The following is a 26,334-nucleotide window of genomic DNA, read 5'->3' as shown; positions in this document are numbered from 1 at the left end:
ATTTGACTTGTATCTGAGCTAACAGCGTAGGTGTTTGGGCCTGAAAGTATTGGCATTCTAGGTCATGGATGTCACGCTCAAGTTTTTCCAGAATGTTCCGAATATCTTTAAGTACCCCTGACTGTAATGCTATGCAGGCCCTCGGATGACAACCTTAAAGGCCTCCCAGGTTTGTAGAAGTAGACCTCAGCAAGGCCTACCGGTGCTAGGGGTTCGCTGTTCTATGTGCACTAGTCCTCAGACCAATAAGTAGAGATTGGCACGGAAGCTGTAATATCAAAAGAAGTTTTCATTAACCTCACATGAGGGAGACTGCGTCATACAGTACCCTCAGGCTACTGTAGGAGACAGTCTAAGGAGTACAGAGAACAGGGGCCTTTTATGGCCAGTTTATTGCTGAGTAAGCATGAATACTCAATAAGAGGCAGTACAAGTGTGCACTCAAATACATATAAGGATACATAAGAATTGCTTAGTCATCAGAGTGGGTGGAGAGACTAAACTGCTTACATCAGTAAGAATAGCCTGACAGTTACATACTAGGACTGGGGTATTGGCAGCTACAGGTCTTTCTGAGCATGTGCAAGGCTCTGGCTCAGTGCTGAACGAGTTAACTAAAATAGATGACACAAGCAGAATACAAGGGCAGGCAATAGTGAAGAGGGAGAAAGCACATGGCTAACTAAAATGGCTGCCACAAAACAAAAAGGTTTCAGCTGATGCTAACAGCCATTGCAGCTAGTTTCCACAGGTTGTGCCCACATAGTCTACCATTCCCACATTATGTTCAAAGTATTCTTCTGTTTTGTTGATGATCTCTTCCTGAAACACAGAGTCAAAAAGTGCATCTGGTGGAAGGCGCCAGGTAAATAGTTGGATGTAGTGCTTCGAGACTCGGAGTTGAATCAGTACGGGAGCGTGACGTGAGAGGGTCCGTGGGTAATGTGAGACATCCTTAACCCATGAATGCAAGTCTTTGGAGGTTAACCAAAAGTCCAGTCTCGACCACGCGCTATGTTGCTGGGTTATACAGGTACCCTCTCGGATGGTTGGGTGTAGTCTTCTGTTATATGGCGGAGTGCAGCCGCTGCATGTGGATGGTGTGTGCGAGATTTGCCAACTGTCTTCTTATGTCGATAATACTAATTTAAAATTGCCCCCCCTCCAAAGCCCCCCCTACAGTATCGCTGCATTACCCATTGATTGAATCCCATGCCATACTTGGTTAAAAAAGTCAGGACTGTCAGTGTTTAGATCGTATGTGTTAGCAATAACGACCTGCTGATTATATAGTTTGCTCTGCAGCAATATGTAACACCCTTGTGGGTCTGTACTGGCCTGATGTGTTTTCCATGGAAATCCCCTCCTTATCAGAATTGCCACCCCGTGAGATTAGTTTGAGTAGCTGGATGTAAATACCTCCCCCTATTGATTGGATTTCCGGTTGGACCTCGGTGAATCCTTCAAGTGTGTTTCTTGCAGAAGGCAGATGTCCGCCCCATGACTACTGAGATATGAATGTACTAATCGTGTCTTTCTGTGGTCATTTAGTCCATGTACATTCCAAGTAATACATTTCAACAAGGACATTTTATTTTGCATGTGTTCGGTGTAGAAGTGGTGCCAGGTTGCACGGCGTGACTTGTGGCTTCCTGTCTCAGTGGTGAAATTTGCCCGGGATCATGGTCTGTGTGTATTTAATGAGGATACTGCTGTGCGGTCCGGAACCAGTTTGGAGCTTGTAGTGCAACAACGTCAACAGCTTTACATTTAGCAGTATTAAACTACAATATTTAACAACCCCAACCCACCTTCCACCCACAACAACCCCCCAATCAGGTTGTGTACACATCCCAAATACCAACCCTAAACTATTGAAATCCTAGGTAACCTAGGGTAATTGGGAATTATCTCCTCGGGGAACGTGGGGTCACTGGCTAATTCCCCTGCTACTTACTGCAGGGTGGCTGTGCCTGTTGAAAACACTACGTTGAATGCTTATGTTTCCAACATCAATAGGCAATGCTCGTGCTCCCCCACCCCATTATTTTGTAGATTTATCTACTGACATACAGGGGGGCCCGTGTGCCTCCCTTAATTAGCTATGGATGTCCAGTGGTGCTTTGAGTGCTATTGTTACATTTGAAACGTATCTGCTTAGTCCCGTGGAATCAGTTCTCGTACCAGGGGTCATTAGTCGTTGTCGCTTAGGCGTTCTTCCGACGAGACTTCTCCTGAATGTTTCTGTGATTTACGTGCTTTGGCTTCTTGTTTTGCAAAATTGCGTGCGGTTTTCGCATCTGTGAATATTGTGGGTTTACCATTCCCGTGCACTTTCAGCTTGGCAGGGTAGATCAGAGTATACATCATTCCTGACTGCTGTAGTAGCTTCTTTGCCGGGAGGAACTCTCTTCAGGCTGCTTGAACCTGTTGAGTAAAATCAGGATACAAAAATATGGCGCTCCCTTGGTGCAGTACATATCCCTGCTCCCTGGCGAGTCTCAGGATTTTATCACGATCTCTGTAGTCTAAAACCTGGGCAAGAATGGGGCGCTGCTTTGCCCCCGGCGGCCGCCTGGGGCCAAGGGAGCAGTGCTCTCGTTCTATGAGGAACCTGTTATAGACTTCATCTCTGAATAGTTCTTTTAACATGGTTGCTACAAATTTTTACTTGTTCTGAATGTCTGTGGATTCTGGAATACCAGTAAATAGCACATTGTTTCGCCATGATCTGGCTTCCAAATCTTTGTTTTTTGCTTTGATGAGGTTTAGTACTAAGTCCATCTGTAGCAATTTTTATTGAGTTGCTGTCTGCAGATCATCAATGTCAGATACTCTGGTTTCAAATGTGTCTGTTCGGTTTTCGTGCTTTTCGACACGTGAGCAGCACCCACTGCGATATAACCAGCTTCCTCTGGGGCAGTGAGCCCTCCCTCCAATTGCTTGGTGGACCTTTTATTGAACGTCAGCCGAGGTTGTTTTGCGTCTGCTTTCCCCATGACTGTTATGGCTGATTGATGAGGTGGAGGGGGGACTTCGCTCGGCCCTCCAATTCTCTTCTGAACCTCACAGCGGGCCCCTTTACGTGTGCAACCTAGCGTTCCCTTGGGTTCTTCGAGCCATCTGCTGTCTGTTCCGTGGGGCCCAATTTAGTGCCTGCATGGAGGTGGGAGGTGGGCAAGCAAGCAATTAACCCACCTCAGGTCTTCCTACTGTATATCCAATTACCATGCAATTACCTCCTCGCTGCTGGGTGGGTATAGTTCCGTCAGCTAATATGGCGCCGGTCCCCAGCTCACGTTGTGCAGGCTAGCCTACTTAGTCCCAGTGTGCACAGGGCCAGAAAATTCCGATTCCACAGGGCCCCCGGTGGTCAATACGTGGTGCCACCAGACCAGCTTTTCCCTCTCCCCAGCACAGATTGCCCCCTTGGCTTCCGATCCAGATTGGGGTTTAGCCAGTAGAGGTCACACAAGGATCTCGTGTGCTTGGTATGCACCACTGGATCTCCTCATACACTCATTCTGGGCCCACAGCTCACACTGCTGCAGGGACCAAAGCAGCACACAGATAGGTGCTTATTTCAGCCACACTCACACGATCCAGCCGCCGGTCAATTATGTGGGGGCCTGCCCGGCCGCAGCGTCACTCACCTCCTCAATGTTGTCGTCTCTGCGGCACCAACCTAGAGGTCCCGTTTTCACCCTTGATGTCAGGACGCCCAGCTTCCCACCGGGAGCGAATGCATTAGACCTCCGTTTGGCCCCCTCCGGGACTCCGGGTCCTCAGCATATGCGGATGGGAGGATGGTTATTCAGGCCGATGGCCTTCCTCTTTACGCAGACCCCGGCTTCTGCTCAGGTCTCGTGCGCAGCCCGCAGCAGGCCCCGGGCGGTGTCTCCTCTCCGCGGCCACGCCCGCCCCGCACGCTAACTCCAAACGACAACTAAAGTGCACTCTCACTCTGGGCAGGTTGGGAGCATCCAGCATCGCCAGCTTTCTGGTGTACTGAGCGAGATTACGTCGGATTACGGGACCTCTAGGTTGGTGCCGCAGAGACGACAACATTGAGGAGGTGAGTGACGCTGCGGCCGGGCAGGCCCCCACATAATTGACCTGCAGCAGTGTGAGCTGTGGGCCCAGAATGAGTGCATGAGGAGATCCAGTGGTGCATACCAAGCACACGAGATCCTTGTGTGACCTCTACTGGCTAAACCCCAATCTGGATCGGAAGCCAAGGGGGCAATCTGTGCTGGGGAGAGGGAAGAGCTGGTCTGGTGGCACCACGTATTGACCACCGGGGGCCCTGTGGAATCGGAATTTTCTGGCCCTGTGCACACTGGGACTAAGTAGGCTAGCCTGACTGAAAGTGTGGCCATCTAGCTGCTCAGCTTGGCCACGCCCTCTTCTAGCAAATACTTAAGAAAGATTAAGTTAATTTAAAATTGGTGTGTAATGTAACTCAGTTCTAGTGCAATACATTGATGACTGATCACATCCAAAACAAAAGAGGACTGTAAACTTTATTTGATGGCATTGTTAAACCATTTAGCTGAAAATGGGCCGAAAGTGTCCCTGACTAAAATGCAGTACTGCAAAAGAGAAGCCATTTATTTTGGGCACCATGTTAAAAAGGGTGTATGGAAAATCACTAAAGGATACATTTCTGCAATTTTGAAATTGAATCAGCCAATCACCCAGAGGGAGGTTTGTATGTTTCTTGGATTTGTTGGTTAATGTACAGTGGATTTATAAACTTTCCCTGATTCCTAATCTTAAGAAGGTTGATGTGTAATAATGTACAGAACCCGGTACCATTTGATGATGAGTCCCTTGATGCATTTAAATTGTTACTAAAGACAGTGGCCCCTGGACAAAATCAGGTAGAGAACAACTTATCAACATATGCTAAATAGACAATATGTTCTTTGTGCAGCCAGACAGAGTTTATTTGAAAATAGGCTTTGTAAATGGAATTAGTGACAAATACAAGTAGGATGCAACCTTCGACCAACACATAAACAACAAAGAATTTGGAAGGAGGGGGAGGGGGAGGGGAGTTTCAGGCAAGGGAGAAGACGTCTGTGTTAAGTATAGTTCGACAGACTTGATTTTCATAGTAGTACCATTGTACATTTTATCCACAGCATTTAGTAACATATGGTACAGTTAGTGTTGACGATGTTTCGATCCCTAAGGTGGAATACATGGGATCATCTTCAGGACAGTGAAATTAGACATGCCTGCGTGCAAACAATAATTATTCTGTTTGTCTAACCTTAGTATATTTAAGGCAATAATACAAGTAAAGGAAGAATATTGCAAGTGAAGGAGGAAAATGGAGGTAAAAGGAAATAAAAAGGCATGTTAGAGCATTGTAAGGGAAGACCATACATTTGAGAGAGTTATGTTGCGTGTGCAGACAGTGGGAAAATTGGCAGTGAAAGATGAAAAACCTCGTTATTTTACATGTGACGATCAATGAGGGAATTGTACCGCCATGTGAAGAAGGAAGTTTGCTGTGAAGGCAACAAATTTACCATTAAAAATTTATCAATGCGTCATCATGCCGCGGGGAAGAATAAGCGATCGGAGGGGAAGGTGAGGACCTGTGGCGTGGTGTGCAATTGGGTAAACAACCGTGATGAAAAGGCAAGGAAATTACCAGGGGGGTCCTGGGTTTTAACAAGTTCCCTTAGGTGGTGAGCAGGCCCCCGACGGAGTGAATCCTGCAAGTGATTAATAGAACGTTAAAAACCATTGTCGGAGGGTGTCTGCGGTGAGATCGGCATAGTGGGTGGCAAGTCTTACCCGGTATGTGGCCTGTTTGGGGAGAACCGGAAGCCGCTGGGGTTGAAATCTTCAGACAGAAATTGGGACGATAGGAACCGACTGGATAGAGAGGCCGTCGCAGATAGCGATCATGGCGAGGGACCTGTGGAGTGAGAGTCAGATTAAGCACAGAGTTTGGGGGAAATAGAGCGGAAGTGCCTGCGGCTCCGGCGGTCATGCACTTACCGAGGATAATACTCGAATGAAGTCCTAGTTGTGCGGCTCCGGCAGGGCAGTCACGGTGTGGTGAAGGTGAAGGGCTGAAGCTACTATAACCCACGGTGGTGTCATGTGATACAGGTCACGTGATATGGAGGCATATAGAAAGAGAGGAGGACACGATAGAAAGAGAGAATTCGGGGGCCATCCTGGAAGAGGTCATGTGATTTGGAGGCATATAGAAAGAGAGGAGGGCCGAATAGAAAGAGAGAATTCGGGGGCCATCTTGGAAGAGTGTGAGTTTGAAGAACGAGACATTGATAATAATTACAGACAGAAGATAAATACGGTTGTGATTAAACCGCCACCAAGGGGAGTCAACATTTCTCAATTACTGAACAAGGAGGAATTAAAATGGATACTCAGAACCAACTGTATTCATAACGGTCTGAACCGCCTCGAGGATTGGACCTCATTACTGTATCTCTTGACAAAATGGACTTTTATGTGGACCTTTGTTGCCCTCTTGAATCAAAATGTATATATCACTACTGGAGTTATAAATCACACTATGTATACACCACAATTGTTTTCTCAAAAAAATCACACTTTTGTACATATCATAACCGTATTTATCTTCTGTCTGTAATTATTATCAATGGCCTCATTCTTCTAACTCACACTCTTCCAAGATGGCCCTCGAATTCTCTCTTTCTATCGTACCCTCCTCTTTTTCTATATGCCTCCATATCAAGTGACCTGTTCCAAGATGGCCCCCAAATTCTCTCTTTCTATTGTGCCTTCCTATCTTTCTATATGCCTCCATATCACGTGACCTGTATCACATGACACCACCACGGGTTATAGTAGCTTCCGCCCTTCACCTTTACCGCGACTGCCCTGCCGCAGCCGCACAACTAGGACTTCATTTGAGTATTATGCTCGGTAAGTGCATGACCACCGGAGCCGCAGGCACTTCCGCTCTATTTCCCCCAAACTCTGCCACAGGTCCTCTCTTCCCTATGGCAAGCTGATGCATTGTTCGTTTCTAATGCCTTTTTCATCGCGGTTGTTTACCATTTTACTCATGAGCCACAAGTCCTCACCTTCCCCTCCGATCGCTTATCCTTCCCCGTGGCATGCTGAGGCATTGATCGTTTTTTAATGGCAAACTTGTTGCCTTCACAGGAAACTTCCTACTTCACATGGCGGTACAATTCCCTCATTGATCGTCACATGTAAAATAACGAGGTTTTTCATCTTTCACTGCCAATTTTCCTGCTGCCTGCACACGCAACATAACTCTCTCAAATGTATGGTCTGCCGTTACAATGCTCTAACATGCCTTTTTATTTCTTTTTTCCCCCATTTTCCTCCTTCACTTGCAATATTCTTCCTTTACTTGTATTATTGCCTTAAATATACTAAGGTTAGACAAATAGAATAATTATTGTTTGGACGCAGGCATGTCTAATTTCACTGCCCTGAAGATGATCCCTTGTATTTCACCTTAGGGATCGAAACGTCGTCGACACTAACTGTACCATATGTTACTCAATGCTGTGGATAAAATGTACAATGGTACTACTATGAAAATCAAGTCTGTCCAACTATACTGAACACAGATGTCTTCTCCCTTGCCTGAAACCCCCCTCCCCCTCCTTCCAAATTCTTTGTTGTTTATGTGTTGGTCGCAGGTTGCTTCCTACTTGTATTTGTCAGTAATTCCTTTTACAAAGCCCATTTGCAAATAAACTCTGACCTGCTGGACAAAGAACATATTGTCTATTTAGCATATGTTGATAAGTTGTTCTCTACCTGATTTTGTCTAGGGACCACTGTCTTTAGTAACAATCAACTCACCCAAGGTCCCTACAATATTGCCTTTGGGTTCCTTTGTTTTTTTGTAAAGATTGATGCATTTAAAGACAGTTTGTGTCATGTGCCTGCACTTGAGATGCCTGATTACAATAGGATGCTTTTCCTATTTTGTCCTGAAAAAGATAAATGTGCACTTTCAATTCTAACTCAGAAGCATGGAGTACTAATGTGCCCATTGGCATATCTTTCTGCTCTATTGGATCCTTTAGCAGTAAATCTTCTAGGTTGTTGCAGCTGTTGTTTGGCAATTGAAAAAAGTGAGAGAATTGTGGTGGGCCATACTTTATTTGCATACATCCCACATTCAGAGGAGATCCTTTTAACAAGGATAAGGTCTCAGGATAAAACAAACAGTAAATTGACCCGTTATGAGCAGACGATAATTGCAGTAGAGAATATTTCCATTCGAAAAAATAATGTGCTAAATTAAGCAACACTGCTTCCAATTTCAGCCAAGAATTGTGAGAACAGGGAGGATGAAAACGATCACAAATTGGATCATAATTGTTTGAAGGTGACTGAATTATGCATAAACCAAGACCAAACATAAAAGATGTTCCATTGTAAATGGCTTATCTAACATCATTTGTTGATGGTTCTTGCTTAAGCGACTAGTGTGAAGGACTGCAACCTGCCTAGCCAGTATGGACTATTTCAGAGACACTAGAAGCCTCCTCCTTACTGAAGGTTACATCAGCGCAAGTGGCAGAAATCAGGGTCTTAACGAGAGCTTGCTGCTTATCTGAATGTGATGATTTACACTGATAGCCAGTATGGTTTGGATATTGTTCGTGATTATGGACAGTATGGTCAGAAAGGGGATTTATGACATCCTCAGGAGCCCCAATCAAAACAGAATATATATATTGGGTTTATTTGGGGCAAGGCAGATACCAAAGGAGATAGCTGTTGTAAAGTGCACTGCCCATAAGGATGGCAAAGATGTGGTCACATTGGGAAATAGATATGCAGATCAGATGCCAAGGTAATATGCCCCAACGGAAGAGTCAGTTGTTCAAGTAAATGATTAATTTCCAACTGATTCCAAGTTTCAATAATGTGAATTATTTTGCTATGGATTCAGTGCAAACATACTTGAGTAAATTGAGGTATCTGCAGGATGAGGAGAAAAGAAAATGTAAGAAATTGGGATGCACAAATTATTTTTCAGGATTTATATGTATATTTGGAGCAGAAATATGTTTTGCCTGATTCTGTGTTAAAGCGAGTAGATATTAGCATTTTCAAACACATGCAGGAAGAGATTACCCTCTTAAATATTGTGAAATTTGACATGTTGCAGAAGATGTATGCTGAAGATGTATGTAGCCGTAATATGTCATTTAAATAACCAGGGTAAGAAAACTGTTACAATCATGAATCACATTAACATAGAAAAAGGCCCATTTACAAGTTTACAGGCAGACTTTATTGAGATGCCACATTCTAATTGGCTGCTTGTTCTCTAAATGGGTGGAAGCATTTTCCACACGGAGAGCAGCTAGTTAAGGGAGTTGCTTTCTCAATTTAGCCTCCCAACTTCTATTGAGACTGATCGTAGTGCACACTTCAAGAATGAGGTGTTGCAGATAATTTGTACAGCTTTCGAGATCAATCAGCGATTTCATTGCAGTTATCGACCACAAACATCAGGTTTAAAGTAACGAATAATTGGCACTCTAAAAAATTAGCTGGCTAAAGTTTGTGCTTCAACTGGTCTAAAGTGGACTGACACTCTTCCTCTTAAAAATGAGAAAATCCTGTTGGTGCTGAAGTCACACGAAGTCAACCAGTAAATGCCATGCGACTGTCTGAAATTCGCAGACAAGACAATAACGTATCATCTTCATGAAAAGTGTCTCTTCCCTGTGTCAAAGCACAAGACCTAGGCATACTTCTGGTCTACAGCCGCACATAGTGGCTTACAAAAGTGCCGCTGTTAGCAGCAGCTCCTATCAACACTGACCTCATGCAGGACCTAGCCATCTCCTAATCAGAAAATCCCCATTGTAAACTTCAATTTGTTATCAAGGCTGGGCTATGGGGAAGCTTGTTGTGCCATGTTCCAAACCTTGAACTATATGCACACACAGGGGGGCATAATTACAATATTTTGGATTAGGGCAGTACCACAAGCCTTCTAGCTGTGCTTCCCTACGGCAAAAGAAAATGGCAGAAATGCATCGCATCTGCAAGATACGGAGCATTCCTGTCCTTTCTGCTGGTGCACAAACTGCAGCCAAGTACCAAAACAGGCACCCTTGCACCATGGTGCAAGGGTGTCTGTATTGTTTACATGATTTTTTTGTGCTGGAAGGGACACCTTCCAGCACAAAAACATTCATAGGAGGCATTTTCCTCTTTCTATGTGTGCTGCAGAATTGAAAATATAGGCCATCTCACATCAATAAGTTCATGCAGGCAATCGAAATAAGGACATTTTTAGGGGGCAATGGGTACAGCCATTCCCATCGAGTAAGGGCATATGTAAAGGCATGGGAGCTGGAGCCAGGCACAGTAAGCTATATCCTTAGGTGTGTGTTGTAATGTATGTGCTGTCCTGCTCTGTGTCAGACCAGACTCCCCTGATATTGTAGTCTCATGCTGTCAAGCATTTAGGTACTCTTTTACTATTTCTTTAAATTTACATAGGATCGTTAAGTGTTTTCTTCAACCTACAAGGCTGTTTGTCTCCGGGATTTCTCTGCATGGCAACTCCTCTGAAGTGCTTGCAAAAAAAACTGCTTTTCCACTGATATGTGTTGTTTGCTCCCTGTCTACATTTTGGTGATGAGAATGGAATGGGATATTGGAGAGGGGTGATAACCCTTTTGGAGATGTGCAGCTTGAGACACCAGTAGCCTGTTCTCAGGTTTGACATTTTTTAACTGGGGCTATTGTTTTTGGAAATTACTTATTGGAGGAAGGTTTTGTACTGAGTGTGTCTTATAGGAAAACACGTTGTAGACTGCTATATCAAAAGCCTCTATGCAGTGACTATTCAGGAATAATTTATATCCAGTCAGTAGTGGGGCAGCAGCAAGGGTGTCTCAAAATGGCTATTGCTCCACTATAAGAAGATCTGCATAAGAAATATTTTATAGTTAGAGATTATTCTAACACAGAATGTCCTACTACTTCTAATGGGTACGGAGTTCACCAAAGTACAGTGAAGGATCTAGCAAGGATAATGCAAAGGTACATAGTGTCCTCTCACCATAGAAGATATAGCTGAGGACTGTTTGTAGGTCTTTGTTGCTGGTGAGCCGGTTCAAGACATCAGTGTGGTTGGATTCTGCCAGCCTAAATATGGGTGAGATCCAATGGACGAGACCCGAGCGGATCATGGCCAGGGAGAGCCAGAGCAGGATCATCTTCATCATTGCGAACAGCTTAACCTGGGTGGCAGTGATCTGTGAAATCAAAGCATAATATCCAACGATGAGCACCTCTTGGGCTGGAGCCTTCTTGTGTATGTTATTCTAAATAAAATAGTAGGACCACATTAGTCGACCCAACAAATGGTAAAATCAAGCCAGGTTTTTAGAATCACCAAAAATGTATTTAAATAACATGTAAAAAACTCATTCTATGTAATTTTCTTCTAATGCATATATAGCAAATGTATTAAAATGCTGGCTGGAATATACTACTCGGTAGGTTAATATGCCCAGTGCCATATTATCAAGCGCCGCTTTTATCGGCAGGAAACTGCTACTAAAGTGGCGATAATGGGCTTGATAATATGTCTTTGTGAATTCCCATAGCAGCCTAGGTTCTGTCCTTTCAGCTACTTGGGGCATGTCTGCTCTCAGACAATGCTGTCTCCACCTCCTGCCAGGAAGCTGCACAGAACTGGTTTTGGCTGGGCACAGGCATCCTTCAGAGGACAAAGGATTTTGCAGTATAAGTATTGGGGCCCAGACCCCAGAACTATAGATCACTTCTGGGAATGAAAACAAACCTTTTGCCAAGGAGAATAACCAAGGAGCTTAAGGAGCTGAAGGAGGAGCCTGCCCCTGTGCAGTTTGCTGTTTGGGGTTGGCCTGTACTGGTTACTTTATTGCCAAGGAAAGGAGAAAAGGAACAAGGGGGCATATTATCAAGGGGGTTTATCTCTGCTTTTTTGGCTTTAAAAGTCAAGAAAGCGGAGATAAAATTATCTCCCTATTACCTAGCTGCCGCTAACACCAGTTAGCGACAGCTAGTAGGAGATAGCGACCATCTTGGGCCCCACTTTGCATGTCAGTGATATTTATCACTAATGAGATGCAAAGTGGGCGTGCCAAGATGTTAGCGACTGAAAACAGTCACTAACATCGCTATCTCCTATTACCAACTTTTGGAGATATTCGCGCTAAGCGGGAATATCTCCAAAAGCTAACACCTGCCCTGAGCAGTTCTTAGCCATGTTATCCAATGGGAGGTGGATAACATGGCTAAGAGCATTAGTTCGCTAATGCATGAATATCGCTGACTTTTCAGCGATATTCATGCTTTGCGGCGATTTTTACCGCATTTGCGTTAAACCTTGATAATACCAAGGTTTATTTGCGGTAAAAATCGCCGCAGCGCTGCGGTAAATTTTTGTCTCTAACCAAGCAATAGCGATAATTATCGCTATTGCTTGGTAATATGCCCCTATGTGTGTACTTTTGAGGAAGATCTCCATTGGCTTGAAGTTGAGCTTGTCTCCTGCCTGAAGTCTCAGGGATACAAGACTTCACCACCAGCTCCCCCTGAATTCGCTGGCTGGGACTTCTACTACCTGCAGAGAGGTGCCTATTGTTGTTTGGCCCTCTGTGAAGACTGTGTGTCGCTGGGAGCAGGAAGCGCAACGCAACGAGGAGAAGCGTGTCGCCGCCGCAGCAGTTGCCGTCGCATCACCAAAGAAGCGTGCTGCAGTTGTTTGCAGTCGCATCACCGGAGAAGCGTGTTGCCACCGCAGAGGTCGTTGTCGCATCACCAGAGAAGTGTGTCGCAGGGACTGTCGAGGCTCAGAAGTTACCGAGTTTGCCACACAGCCATCGGGCGTGCACGCATCGCATCCAACGTTGTTGCATTGTATCAAAGACGCCATTTTGTCACATCACAACAGATCGTCGCATCGCATTGAGGGGCCATCTTGTCGCATCGTAACCGGAACACAGTAAAAAACTGACGCATCACCTCCTCTCCGGTAAGGAACAGACGCATCACCTCCCCTGCAGTAAGAAACCGATACATCACCTCCCCCGAAGCAAGGAACCAATGCCTCATCTTTCCTGCGATTCAAAAAAGGGGGTGGTGATGGACAGAGTATCTGAACTAAGCAGACCACTCCTACCCAGTCCAAAGATCAGGGCTTGATCCATCACCGTTTTTTAGCTCACTGCACCATCCCGGCTCAGAACCTGGCTACATGCAAATTAGTCTGTCCCTGGCCCAGTGCATCATGGGAACAGGGCAGACCAAACTACCAAGCCAATTCTTATACTGGAAAGGAAACAAGCTTCCGGGGACATCAGTTATAAAAGCTCACATTCTAGACAGGTTAGTCTTCAATGCAATAGCGCATGGTCATGATATATTACATGCATTCAAGTTTGGTAATGAATAGAGCCACAAATGCTCGCCCAGAACGACCTGGACTACATTACACCAGTCTTGATGCCGACTCTGAGGCTGTCTATGAGAACCAGGGTGCTAACCTCTCAACGGCCCGTGCATCTTCAGGCCGGCCCTCCATCGTGGACATGCAAACAGACAGTGTATTTATGAAACAAGAAACCAACTGTGGCAGCAGAAACCTCATGTTTAATCAACTCCCTGTCCTTCCCCACCCCGGCACGACTCTCCGCCCCCCCTCAACCAGCGCGCGCACTTCCTATCCATGGTCACGCTATCATAGTTGTCTTTATGCCCTAGTATAGCAGGAGTAAAGAGTATCAAACTATCCCGGGAGGAGGACAGCCTGTGGCATGCACCCACCCTTGTGCAGACTTCTCTCCCCTTCCGTGTCACCTGTGCCCCCCACCCTGCCTGTCTGTTGTAGCGCCCCAAGCATCTCCTCTCAGTGTGCCTCTATGGTTTCCTTCCGGATCCCTAGTGTTTCCTCCCTGCGGATGGCAGTCCACTCGGCCCTGGCCCACGCCTGAAAGGAAGAATTCCATGCCCGTGCACAGGGTGAGTCATGTGCCTTCCATCTCCTTGTGAGGAGGCGCTTTGCTACCACCAGCCCTAGATCCAGAAAACGGGATGACACCTTATCTTTGGGGGATATCTTAAAATGATGCAGGATGTACTCGGGCCAGTCAAAGGGTATGGTTTGACTGCTCGCTGATTGCGCGCCAGTAAGTGCCCAGCTCAGGGCAGCTCCACAGCATATGTAGGAATCCCGCCCTTAATTCATTGCTCCTGGGGCAGAGCGCATAGTCACGGCAGAAGTACTTGGTAATCAACTCGGGCGTGAGGTAGGCCCTGTGGACAATAAAAAGCTGGACCTGGCGAAATCGCTTGTTTCTGGGGATGCGCACCGGGCTTTTAAGCACCCTTTCCCATTCCTTGTCTGCTAGTGGCCGCCCCAAGTCCAGCTCCCATTTGCCTCTAAGGGGACCTAAACTAACTGCCATGTGATCCCTTAAGTATGCCGCAAACCAGCGGACCAGGTGTCTGCCCCTCCCCATAACATGTAGATACTGCATGGTTAAATGTTGTCTGGGCTCCGTATTTACGTCTCCCCACCTAGCGGTCAGCTTCGCTATCAGTGAGCAGTACATTAGGAACCCCCCGGGGGGAGCCCCTCCTCTGTTATCAGCGACTCGTATGACATGAGCTCCCCCTCCTTGAATAGGTCCCCGTGTATATGGACATCCGTCTTCCGCCATTCGGCGAGTATAGAGGCCGTGAGCACCCCTCCACCACTAGGCGAGCCCTCCAGGGGTATAGCCGCCGCGTAGGGGACCGTGCTGCGGGGGAGATATAAGGCCCTTCGATAGCACTTGTATGCCACCGCCAGGAGGAGCGGCGTTGGGCGCTCAACCTCAGCTATGGGGTGGAAAAGTTTGGTTATACACTCCAGTGAGTAAGGTGGCATTACTGTGGCTGTGTCGTCTCTTCCTCTATCTACCAACCAACGAGCGACCCATTGTAACTACGCGCCTAGGTAGTAGTGTTCAAAACAAGGAGCAGCCAGGCCCCCACGGTCCGTTGGCAAGTACAACTTCGCTAGTGCCAGCCTCTGCCTAGAGGTGCCCCAAATAAAGTCCTGCAGCATCCTATTAAGCATGGTAAAGAAGGAAGCCGGAATGAATACCGGCACATTAGCAAAGTAGTAGCTTAGTCGGGGCAGCATGACCATTTTAGCAAGCGCCACTCTACCCCTAGTCGTCAGTGGAAGCGGGTTCCAGAAGCGTATCTGTGACCTGAGAGCTGCAACCGCCCTCCCAAGGTTCCCATCGAACAGGTCAGCTCTTTCCACTGTACACACGTACCTCTGAGGTGGTATCCCGGGTCCTCCGTTCCTTCACTGAAGGTGTAAAGGCAGGATTTGCCTGCATTCACTCGGAGCCCCGAGACGGCTGCAAAGGTATGCAGCAGCTGGGCCAGCTGCTCGGGTATGCGCCCCACATCCCTCACAAACACCAGCAGATCGTCAGCGTAGAGCGATACCTGATGGACTGCGTCTCCCATCGAGATACCATCGCCGAGAGTTGTACGTATAGCTACGGCCAGAGGCTCGATTGGTAGCGCAAACAGCAGCGGGGACAGAGGACACCCCTGTCTGGTGCCTCGGCCCACCGCCACCGCCTCCGAGATGTAAGGGCCTAATCGCACCCGGACTACGGGGTTCCTGTATAGTAGGTTGACCATGTGGAGGAACCCTATATCCAACCCGTAGCGTGCCAACACTGCCGCATTCTAGGCAATCGAACGCCTTCTCCAGGTCCAGAATCAGCCATACCGCCCTGGACCACTCCCGCGTGGCTTGATCTACCACCCTGAAGTACCTCCTGAGATTGGATCTCGCAGGGACAAACCCATTTTGGTCAGTGTGGATTAAGTGGGGACCACAGGCGCCAACCTTTCCGCTAACATCTTTGCGAAGATCTTATAGTCCACGTTTAGCATCGCCAGAGGCCTGTATGAGCTCAAATTGGTAGGGTCCCTGTCCGGTTTAGGTAGGGAGACCAAGAACGCCTCCAGCATGGAAGGGGGCAGCGGCCCTTCCTTCACCGCCTCGGTATATAACTGGTGAAGTAGTGGCGTCAGGGTTTCCCGATATGCTTTATAATATAGCAAGCCGTCCGGCCCTGGGGTTTTCCCGGACGCCATGGACTGAATCACCTCCCCAACTTCCTCCAATGTGAGAGACGCGTTGAGTGTTTCCTTTTGCTCCTTGGAAGCCTTGGGCAGTTGGACAGAGTCCAAGAACTCTTCTAAGATATGCCTGGGGCCAATGCCCTGGGCCCTGTATAACTGTGTGTAATGGTCTATCAGGGCATGGTGGATTTCGCGCTGCGTGTATACCATCCCTCCACCCATTGTGCAGAGAGCTCCTAACGTAGAGCACTGGTCCCCTCTTGCTTTATCAACCAGGACAGTAGACGACCTGCTCTGTCTGCCTTGGCATGCGTTCTGTCCGTGTGCGCTGCGTAGTTGTGACACCTCAACCTCTCCAGAAGCTCGGCATGTCGGGCGCAAAGGTCCCCCAGTTTGTGTGAGTGCCTGCCCCCTCCCTCTCTGTCCCACTCATAACGTAGGAGCTCAGCCTCTAGGCGCGCCAGGGAAGTTGAGAGCATCACACGTATGTTCCACGTGGCCCCCAAGCAGTGCCCCCGGATGGCGACTTTGTGAGCATCCCATTCTACCATGGCATTGCTTGCTGTCCCTTCATTGACATCAAAATATGCAAGGATAGCTGTGACGAGCGAAACTCTGAGCCTTCTAGCGCATTCTGCAGCCGCCACGTAGGGACGGGCGGGCAATCCGCCTCCCAGCTGACCTGAAACCACAGGGGATTATGATTGGAGTGTGTCCTCCCCACATATTCCGAATGGGCTATAAGCGGGAGCAGGGACTGGGAACCAACTATTCTATCCAACCGGACATTTAAGCCATGGACTGCTGAGTAGTAAGAATAAATTCTGTCATCTGGGTGCAGTACTCGCCACAGGTCCTGTAACGCAAAGTGTGGAAGCCAATCCCTGAACGCCTGCGCATAGGACGCTACCGCTGCAGCCCGGAGGGGGGAAAAAGACCTGTCCAATTGAACATTTATCTATTCAAATCCCGCCAAGGAGCCAAGGGAGCCCAACATAAGGGTGGAGGACCTGGGTCAGCTGCGCTAGGAAAGATGGCTGGTCTTCGTTTGGGGCATACAATGATCCTAACAGTACCTCCTGACCATTCAACTTCCCTCGTACTAGGGTATACCTGCCCTCTTGATCCACTTTTGCTTCTTCACATATAAAGGGGATGCACGCCCTCAGCAAGATCAGGGTTCCCCGTGCATGCGGCGAGAAGACCGTACCATAGATTTGCCCCCTTCAACGCCTACGAAGCTTGTCAAGTTCTGTCAGGGTCATGTGAGTTTCCTGCAGGAGGGCAACCCCTACAGAGTATTGCTGCAGGTAGGAAAAATGGAGTAGCGCTTCGACGGTGTGTGCATACCACGTATGTTCCAAGTCACAATGTTATTGTGAGTCATGTGTCTGGGTAAGACCTTGCCGCACAAGACAAAGGGGCCACGTCGGGAAGGTCGGGCCGTGATCCGAGGGCAGCATATCGGTGTGCTGCAACTTAAACAAAATAGTAACTACTAACAATGCAACTAATGGGGCGTATCCCCGAAGGGGCATGCATCCAAACCTCAAGGTAGAACACATATATTGGTGCGCTAGATCAGTGCAATGACTAGCGGGGTGTGTGTGATGCCAACAGTTAATCTGTACTGTTCCCCTTTATCCAAACCTCCTGTGCTCACAAGAGGTGTGTAATGAGCCGTGTGCTAGTCGATCTCGCAGGTCTGGTGCGATCCACAGCAGTAGGAGCCTGCCATTGTAGCATCTGCGCAACATGTCTCACACCCCCCCCCCCGCCAGGTAGCAATCTGTCTCAAGGCTGCGCTCATGCATCGCGCTAAATGTCCAAAACGCCTTCAACATGCAATGCATTCCAACAGTATGTGCGCAGGTCATGGGGAGATGCAACATAGCCTCGCGTTATCACATGATCTGGTCCGCCGTCTGAGGCGCCACCATAGGCAAGTTCAAGTCTTCGGAGAACACAGTGAATGGAATTGACGAGCCGCTGGTGCTCGGGTCACTGCGTGCGTGAGACTCCATGCGGTTATTGCTGCTCACTGTCCCAAGGGTCGCCACCGCCTCAAGAGCTTCCTGGCGTTCCATCCTGACCTTTTCTGGACTGGGCGCGACTGGGCCCGGCCTCGTGCCTCGATAAGCTCCCCGCCTTCTGCGCCGTCTCGACCTCCTCTCCAGCCGACCGCCGTCCTCCAGGCCTGAGGGTCTCATTCCTGTCCACTGCCCCGTCTCCTCCAACCAGTCTCATACGTCCGACGGGTCATCAAAGAAACGGGTACCTTCCTTCGAGATCACCCTGAAGTGGGAGCAGTAGGGAGTAAGGCAGTTCCAGCTTTCTTAGTTGGTGCTTCACTGCCATGGAGGTGCTTCTCCGCCTCAGCACCGCTGCCGTGTAGTCTAGGAAGAACATTACCCAACAGTTTCCCACAGTCAGGTCGCCCAGTTTCCTGGTTTCACGGAGCAAAACGTCTCTGTCTCAATAATTAAGGAGCTTGAAGAGAAACGGGCGAGGTCGAGCTCCCGGCCTAGGCTTCTGTGCTGGCACCCTGTGCACACTTTCCACCACAAACTGCTGCGATAGCACCCCCTGAGGCAGAAGGTCACGCAACCAGTTCTCGACGTACTGCTCAGGGTTTCTACCCTCCTCTCCTTCCGGAAGGCCCACCACGCGGATGTTGTTACGCCGAGAGCGCCCTTCCGCGTCTTCTATACGGTCTTCAAGCGCGTGGTCTCGGTCTATCATGTCTTGGAGTGCTGTAGTGTGGTTCTGGACCACAGGTTAGATCTCCTGAAGTGTTTGACCTTGCGAGGTCACCGACTCCGCTAGCTTACGATGATCGGCATGGAGAAGGGTGAAGTCCTACGTGACTTTATCGATTCGTGTCTCTAGGGACTCCTTGGTTTGCTGCAGGGTGGTGCCGATCTGTTCCACCGGTGCAAGCACAGTGTCCATTTTGGCTGCAAGGGCCGTCGCCTGGGGTTTCATGTTTCCACTCTGACAACCCAGCGAAGGGGCAAGGCTGCCAGCCCCCGGCTGTCCATTCTGCAACTTGTCCCGCAGTCGGCCCATCACTAGGTGCTGCGCCGTTGGCATCCGCAGACGGACTGCAATTCAGGCGGGCGTGATCTGCTACAGGCCACAGAGCTTAGGTCTCTTCCTGTTGTCGAAAGGGGAGTCAGCCGTGCCGTTCCGTCGTCAACGCCATCAGCAGAAGGGACCCCACCCCCCAGGGAGTCGGCGCCGTTGTTGTCGCGGGAACAGCCACGCTGCATTAGCCTCCAACCCTACAAGAGTACAGCCTGTAGCCCACCTTCACATTGCAGCACAAAGGTTTGAACTCTGCCGCCTTCGCCGACCCTGGGCGCCACACTTCTGTTCCCGGCTCCTTGTATGACTCAGCCCGGCCCGCTTGGCACACCTGGCTGACAGTCGCTGCGAGTTCGCAGGGGTTGCGGGCACAGCTAACCTATGGCACCTCTGAACTCCTGGGGCTTCCTTTATGCTGGTGCGATTCACGTGTCAGGGGCACACCACTTCGGCCACAGTCCTGCTCAAAATGGCGCTATCCTCAAAATGGCACCCAAAACACACTATTTCAAATCGCAACTGCTCAGTCCTTGCCAGCGAGCATTCCCTGAGCACTTCAAACACAATAATTGCGGTCCCCCCACGCTTTAGCCAGGGGGCCGCCAATCTCCCGCTCCACTCTTCGTGGCCTGCTCGCTGGCCGAGCGCTTCACCACAGTCTGCGCCGCCCTGTCTGCCAGTTGTGTCAGCTCCCACAAAAGCTCAAATTGGTCCTCCCTTAGCAAACGTGCGTTATGTCCACAAGTCGCAGGATTAGCCGGGATCTCCTGGGGCACGTTTCCCCAACCTGGGCCCCGCTTCTTACCCAGGCCTCAGCACCCCACCCGCAGTCAGTCCAGAATCTACCCCCCCGGGCCTCAGATGTCCGCCTCTCTCAGCCACGGATTAGAGCGCCTTCCCGGGAGCCTCTTTGCCATCGCGAGCTCTCTTCCTGCCCCAAGTTTCGAGCCTCACCTTAGAGTTCCAGATCTGCGATGAGCCGGGTGGGCCTGCAGCACCCGGACAGTACAGGGCCCTGCCCTCAGCGCCCCCTCCTCGAGTCTTGGGAGCAGCCGACTCCTCCGAGGGCACCCGGTGCACTTTCCTAAACCGGAGCCTCACTGCACCTCTCTTCGGCCGCCACCTGTCTCGGGCCCGCCTCACCTCACAGCGCTCGATAGTGGCTGTAGGCAGGCGGGGATGTCCGCTACACCTCCGCTGCACACCTCTTGTGCAGCCACGTCAGGACGCCGTACAACGCCGGGCAACACAGGGACAGATTTTCAGCTCCCTTGACAGCGTCACAGTGCAGTCTCAGACTCCGTTGGCAGCCGTTAGTTCTCGGGGCACTTTTTGCAGCCTCTGCTCCGAAGCCGCGTCACTCGGCCAGACCCGGCCCTCTCCTCAGCGCCTCACAATCGGGGACTACCGGGCTTCACAAGCTCTCGGTGCATCCCCTCACCATTCCCGCGTGCTGCAGATGTAAAGGACACCACCAAAGGAGAAACGACAGGAGAACTAGGGGTTGCCGGTCGGAGTGCTAACAGCTCGCATCCGCCATGTTGGCTGGCTGGCCACGCTCCCTCGACTAAGTGATACATTGATCTGGTTAACTGACAGCTCTTGGCTTTGCTGTAATGTTCCCTTGGCACCAATAAGGGTATGTTTTCAAGGACTCCTAGCAAGACCTCACAGGGCGCTGAGGCTCAACCCAAATTTGAGACTAGAAATTATTTTCTGCCACTGATGCATATACTACTAGAGTTTAGAAGGGGAGTCAGAAAAGGGCGATTTTGCCAGTGCTTGTCTGCAATATGATTAGTTTTGAATTTTTTCTTACATCAGGGACTCATACACCTCAGGAAATGACTCGGTTACTTACCGGTAATGTTCATTACTCTGAGTCATAGACTTTCTCGTCACAGTCACAAAGGAGCACCCCGTGTTCCAGACACAGCATTTACCCATACATTAAAAAGGTCCTCACCCAATATGGCCGCCTGACAGGAAGTACATGTCACCTGGCCTATAAGGGTGGGACCAACACAGGAAACATCCTGAAATACAAATGTAGAAACTAAACAAAAGACAAGAAATGTGTTTATCCCCCGCACCACCAAGTAACCGATTCATTACCATCCTTGTCCGTCTTCCTTGTCACAGTCACAAAGGAGCATATACCCAAGCGCTGGACGAACAAAGAAACAGACATCGAGGATGCCCAGGAACAAACAATGCAGACAAGCGCAACCAGTGAACAGCCGCAAGGACGGTGGAGTCAAAAACCCCAGAAGATCCACTTCCAACTGCAAGAAACGGGAGAAGAAGGCACTTGGGGAGGCCCAAGACAACAAAGCACAAAGCACCAACAAGGAGGCTCCTAGGAGAAGCCCAGGAGGAAGACACACACAGAGTGGAAGGACCCTTGATGACTGGGGGAAGAAAGACCCCCGGAAGCAGGATGGCCAAATTCACCCCACTTGGGGCATGAACCTACGACCCTCAGAGTAAGAGTCACATGCTGACCCTGAGACTAAAAGCCACATACTCCACCAACAGAGCCAGCTGGGCAGAGAAGCAGACCAAACCCAACGGGAACAGAGGCCAATGTAGGACGATAGCCCCGCTGGGCAACCTCAAGGGCGACATGAAAAATCCACCAGGTGAAGGGAGATCATATGACAAGGCAGATCACCAGAGCCCAAGGCAAACCAGGGAACGGAGCCGTATCCCCACCTGAAGAAGGGCAGTCGAGGACATTTTGGAGACAGAAGAACTGGACAGGACGAAGGCCCAGGTGGGCAGTGCCAAACGGATGGACCAGAATGCAAAGCATTTAAGGAACAAAGAAAGACCCCCTGGGGGGGGGGACTGGCAAAGCAACGACAGGCCGTCGCAGGAGGAAAAACAGTGCAGAAGGCAAGAAGCCAAGATACAAGGGAGACGCGAGAGCACTCCCGGATAGACGAAATGGCGGAGAGCAAGAAGCACAAACTGCACCGAAGGAACACAAGAACAGAACCCTCTCACAGGCAACAGGGAGAAACTCCACGAAGAAAAAAGAAAACCCGCCAGTGGCGGCCGCAGACTCCAAGGGTACAGACTTCAAAGCAGGGACTTTACTGCACTACTACACAAGTAACATGCCACGTCAAAGTAAACATCAAAGTAGACTGGCATTGCCCATGCGCCACCTTGCATGATGCAAGGGCAACGCAATCCTATTGCAAAGCCAGCCCTGGGACTCGAACGTAGAATCCTCAGCACCAGGGGAAGCAGTACAGCCGCAGGCCATGCTCCCTGGAAGCAGAGGCCAGAATTGAACCCAAGTGCAGAGGGAGCCAGAGCTACCAGAGACACAAGACTCACCAAAGAGCGACAGCTCCATGGCATGTGCACATAAGCCAAACCAAATGCCATCATTCACAGAGAAGAGAGGCAGTGGCTAAAGTCAGATGTCCCATTGGCCTATGCTGCAGCCTGTGGTGGGTGGAAGCAAAATGTGAATGTCGCTTGAATGAATAATGTATCTGTTTGTATTTTTATTATGATTTTTTTAAACCTGAGGTTGACGAAACAGCTATTGGCTCCATGCCAAACAACTATTGGCTCTTTTCTCACAAGCGACAACATTTTGCTTGCACACATATGCACAGCAGCCTACTTTATAGTCAACTTGATAGCCAAAGTTGGGGAGCTAATATTTGGTTGAATTTTGGCTTTTATTTTTTATGATGGATAATGTTTTACTTATTATTTTTTTAAAGATTCATAGCTTTTTATCCATCCTAAACTTTTTACGTCTACTGCATATATTTATAAATACAAAAGTATTGTAACCAAGCCTTTTTGCTCCCCCAATGCTTGTTTTGTCTACGTACTTGATTTGCCAGAGACGATAGGCAAGTTTCACTAGCCAGCCAAAGGATGCATAATGGGGCACTGTCTTCTAGAAAGCATCCGCATGGTCACCTTTACCAGACCCTCTTACTGCCTTACCTTCATCAGCCTCATAAACTCTCTGATGGCCTTCTTTTCTTCGGGGAACTGGGCCTCCAGGTTGGTGACAAATGTCTCCTTGCCAGCGCAGAGGTGGTACTCCCGCTCTCCCACCAATATGGTTTCATAGTGATCGTCCAGGCGGGCCCAGTCCAGCTGACCATCAGTCAGCAGGTCCATGATCAGTCGAAGCATGCCCTTGGGGTGCATCTGTCCCATGTAGAGCAAACCTGAGGGGGTAGAGTGAGGTACAGCATTGAAGTCAAGACGAGGAATACAGAATCACGGTGTCCCTAGGCAATATATATTTGCTTATTTGATTTGAAAGTATTTACTGAAGTGCTCAAAATATTTCAACAAGAAACTCAACTGCGCATAAATTAAACACAAACAATATAAAATCATTTACTATGATAGCTGTGTGCAGAAACCAGGATTGTTGAAGGTAAAATAGAGAGGTGTGGCCTGAACATGACGTCAGAACTCGTAGTAACGAAAGGTCAAAACACAAAATTGTTAAAGGTGGAGTGATACATAAATGGATTCCCAGGGGCTGCCAGTGCTCGACTAGGTGAGTGTGTTTGGGTGAGGCTTTCAGTTGGATAATATTGTCAGGGTAGATGACTCTTTCAGGCCCTTCAGTAGTCGGGCCTGGAGGCATTCCTCATCAATTGCATGTCCTGCCATGGACAAAGAACCAAGGGCCAGATGCACATAGCCCTGGTGGCAAAATAATAGTCAAGATGGACCAGTTTGTTACTTTGCGAACCGAACTATGGGGCTCATTACGATGGCGGGCGGAGGCACAACCGCGGTGCTAGCGGTGATGGAAAAATTTCATTTTCCACCCTCCAGCAGTGGTCCTCACGTCCGCCATATTACAATGGGCAAACATAGCTCATTTTCTGTTTGCTGTGGAGTGATGTCAACCGCCAGAAATTTGTGCCCGCCACTGCTGCGGAGCAAGCCAACAGAATCCCACCACCATGCAGAATGACGTCCCGTCCACCATTCAAATCACTATGCCGCAAACTGCCCATCACACCACAGCAGGGAATCCACCAACCCGTAGACGGCGGAAGCACTACTGCGGAGAGCTAAACCAGACTTCCCGCCCCCTCCACCCGGTCCTGACCACAATGGATTCAGCTCTGCAAGCCTTACTGCTGCTGTACCTCATCCACTACCAACAAACAATGCACCATCATAGACAACACCGCAGGTATGCAAATACACAACTACGCACATAACCACAACACACAACTCCTGTGCTGACATACAGTTCCTGTCCACATCAAACACTCTGGTGGGGACAGGAACATATCCCCCAGTGTATCCACACATGCGCTACCTGTCAGAAACTCAGCCTGCTGCATCCGGGTCACCCATCAACTGCGAAATCACTGCAATCTCCCGGCAACGTCACCACAGCAGTGAAGACACGGGAAAACGTACGCATAATGTAGTAGACAGGACCTGCGCCAGGCATGGCCAGTCCGTCCAGATTCACAAGGCTCCATCTTCACCCTTCACACACTACGCTCCCCACACCCATTTGGGAACATGCTGTGTGCTCTTTCTGTACTCGCCCTGCACAATTAATCTGCCAGGTATATCTAGACCTCGCACCTCACACATCAAAGGACAAGTGAGATTGACTGGGAAGGTCGGGGTGTAGAGGAACACCCTGCACTGAAGCTCAGGGGATGGAAAACCCACCTCCTCACACCAACCTTCCACTCATGTGAAGCAAACTGAGTATAATCATAAAATGAAGACTCACACTGCATATGAACATACACTAAACTGTTCACACTGCCTGTCAAGTCACTCACAAACACCCAAAACTGACACCCAGCCACATATTCATACCGTAGCTCAGCAGCAATAGAGGACAATAAATGGCCTAGCCAAAAGTCAAGTTGACAGTGCTGGAAAACCAAGGAGTAAGCCACATAGCATCTGCACATCACATGAAAGAGAAGGAACATATCACACCACCCTTAGGTCATCTAACCAGACATGGGTGGCACAGTGAGTGAAATTAAACCAAGGTGACCTCTGTGCAACAACTCAGAGAGAGATCAAGGCATGCATAGACACAGGAATGATAGGTAGTATCAGAAGTCATACAGTGACCAGCCACATATCTGTGTCAACTACCTGAACCAATGCTGACATAAAAACAATAGCCAAACACAAAGCTCACAAACAACATCCACAGAAGTTCAACAAGTCCAGCCATGTGCAGCCAAACAGTGGAAAGGCAATGTGACCCTAGACAGAACAGGAGTACACACCATTGTCACTCAGTTCCCATGCACAGGCACCATACCCCAACACGAATTTCATCATCTCAAAACAATCATGAACACTAACTGGGACCAATGGGACAATCAGCTAACACAGACAGAGACACCACACCACTCTTCAAGTGAACATATTGTCATAGTGTACCACAAGCATGCACATGCACAATCCTGAGAAGTGACAGGCAAAACATAGGAGAACAAACCACCAATGTGCACTCAAAACAAGCTCAGGAACAAGAATCCACCTTTCTGCATGTGACATACACACAATTAATGCACACTACACTTGCAACACACACCTGAATGTATCACACAGCAACAACTACTCACACACAATGTCATGCAAATAAAACATCATCACACACACATAGCATCTATCAGTAGAAAGAGGCAACACAGGCCAAACCTTGCATACATCCTCAACAAAAAACAACAGATGCACATACCAATCCATCACATTGCAAACTAAACTGGACATAGGGGGATGCACACCAGGCAGGTACAAGGCAACATACACTCACAGCACTGCAAGCACACCAAGCAGTGTGTGCACACTAACCAAACCGGTAGCACACACATCTGAGTGCTACGCCATGAACTCCCACAACACAAATCATCACAGCACACAGAGAAGATCACACTCAGTATGGGTAGCAGTACCTCAGCAAACACACATACAGCTTACTCATCACCCACAGATGCACAACTCATGGACACCCAGGTGCAAATAACATGACTGGAGGACTGTGCTGCTCAAACATATGCACTGCACATGAGCAACCAT

General features: G+C 48.8%; 1 protein-coding gene across 1 annotated transcript in view; it reads right to left on the bottom strand.

Moving 5' to 3' along the window:
• Nucleotides 1-26,334, bottom strand: part of LOC147717053 (all-trans-retinol 13,14-reductase-like) — a 656,600-nt gene that overhangs the window by 405,058 nt on the left and 225,208 nt on the right. The window contains exons 3-4 of the mRNA XM_086923956.1: nucleotides 23,239-23,468; nucleotides 11,090-11,285 (exon numbers count right to left, since the gene is read on the bottom strand). Of these exons, the coding sequence (XP_086780082.1) occupies nucleotides 11,090-11,285; nucleotides 23,239-23,468 (426 nt within the window). The remainder of the gene's footprint in view (nucleotides 1-11,089; nucleotides 11,286-23,238; nucleotides 23,469-26,334) is intronic.

Source organism: Lissotriton vulgaris, chromosome 5 (assembly GCF_964263255.1).
Source record: "Lissotriton vulgaris chromosome 5, aLisVul1.2, whole genome shotgun sequence".
Lineage (NCBI taxonomy): Eukaryota > Metazoa > Chordata > Amphibia > Caudata > Salamandridae > Lissotriton > Lissotriton vulgaris.
This window is presented reverse-complemented; position numbering and strand designations above follow the sequence as displayed.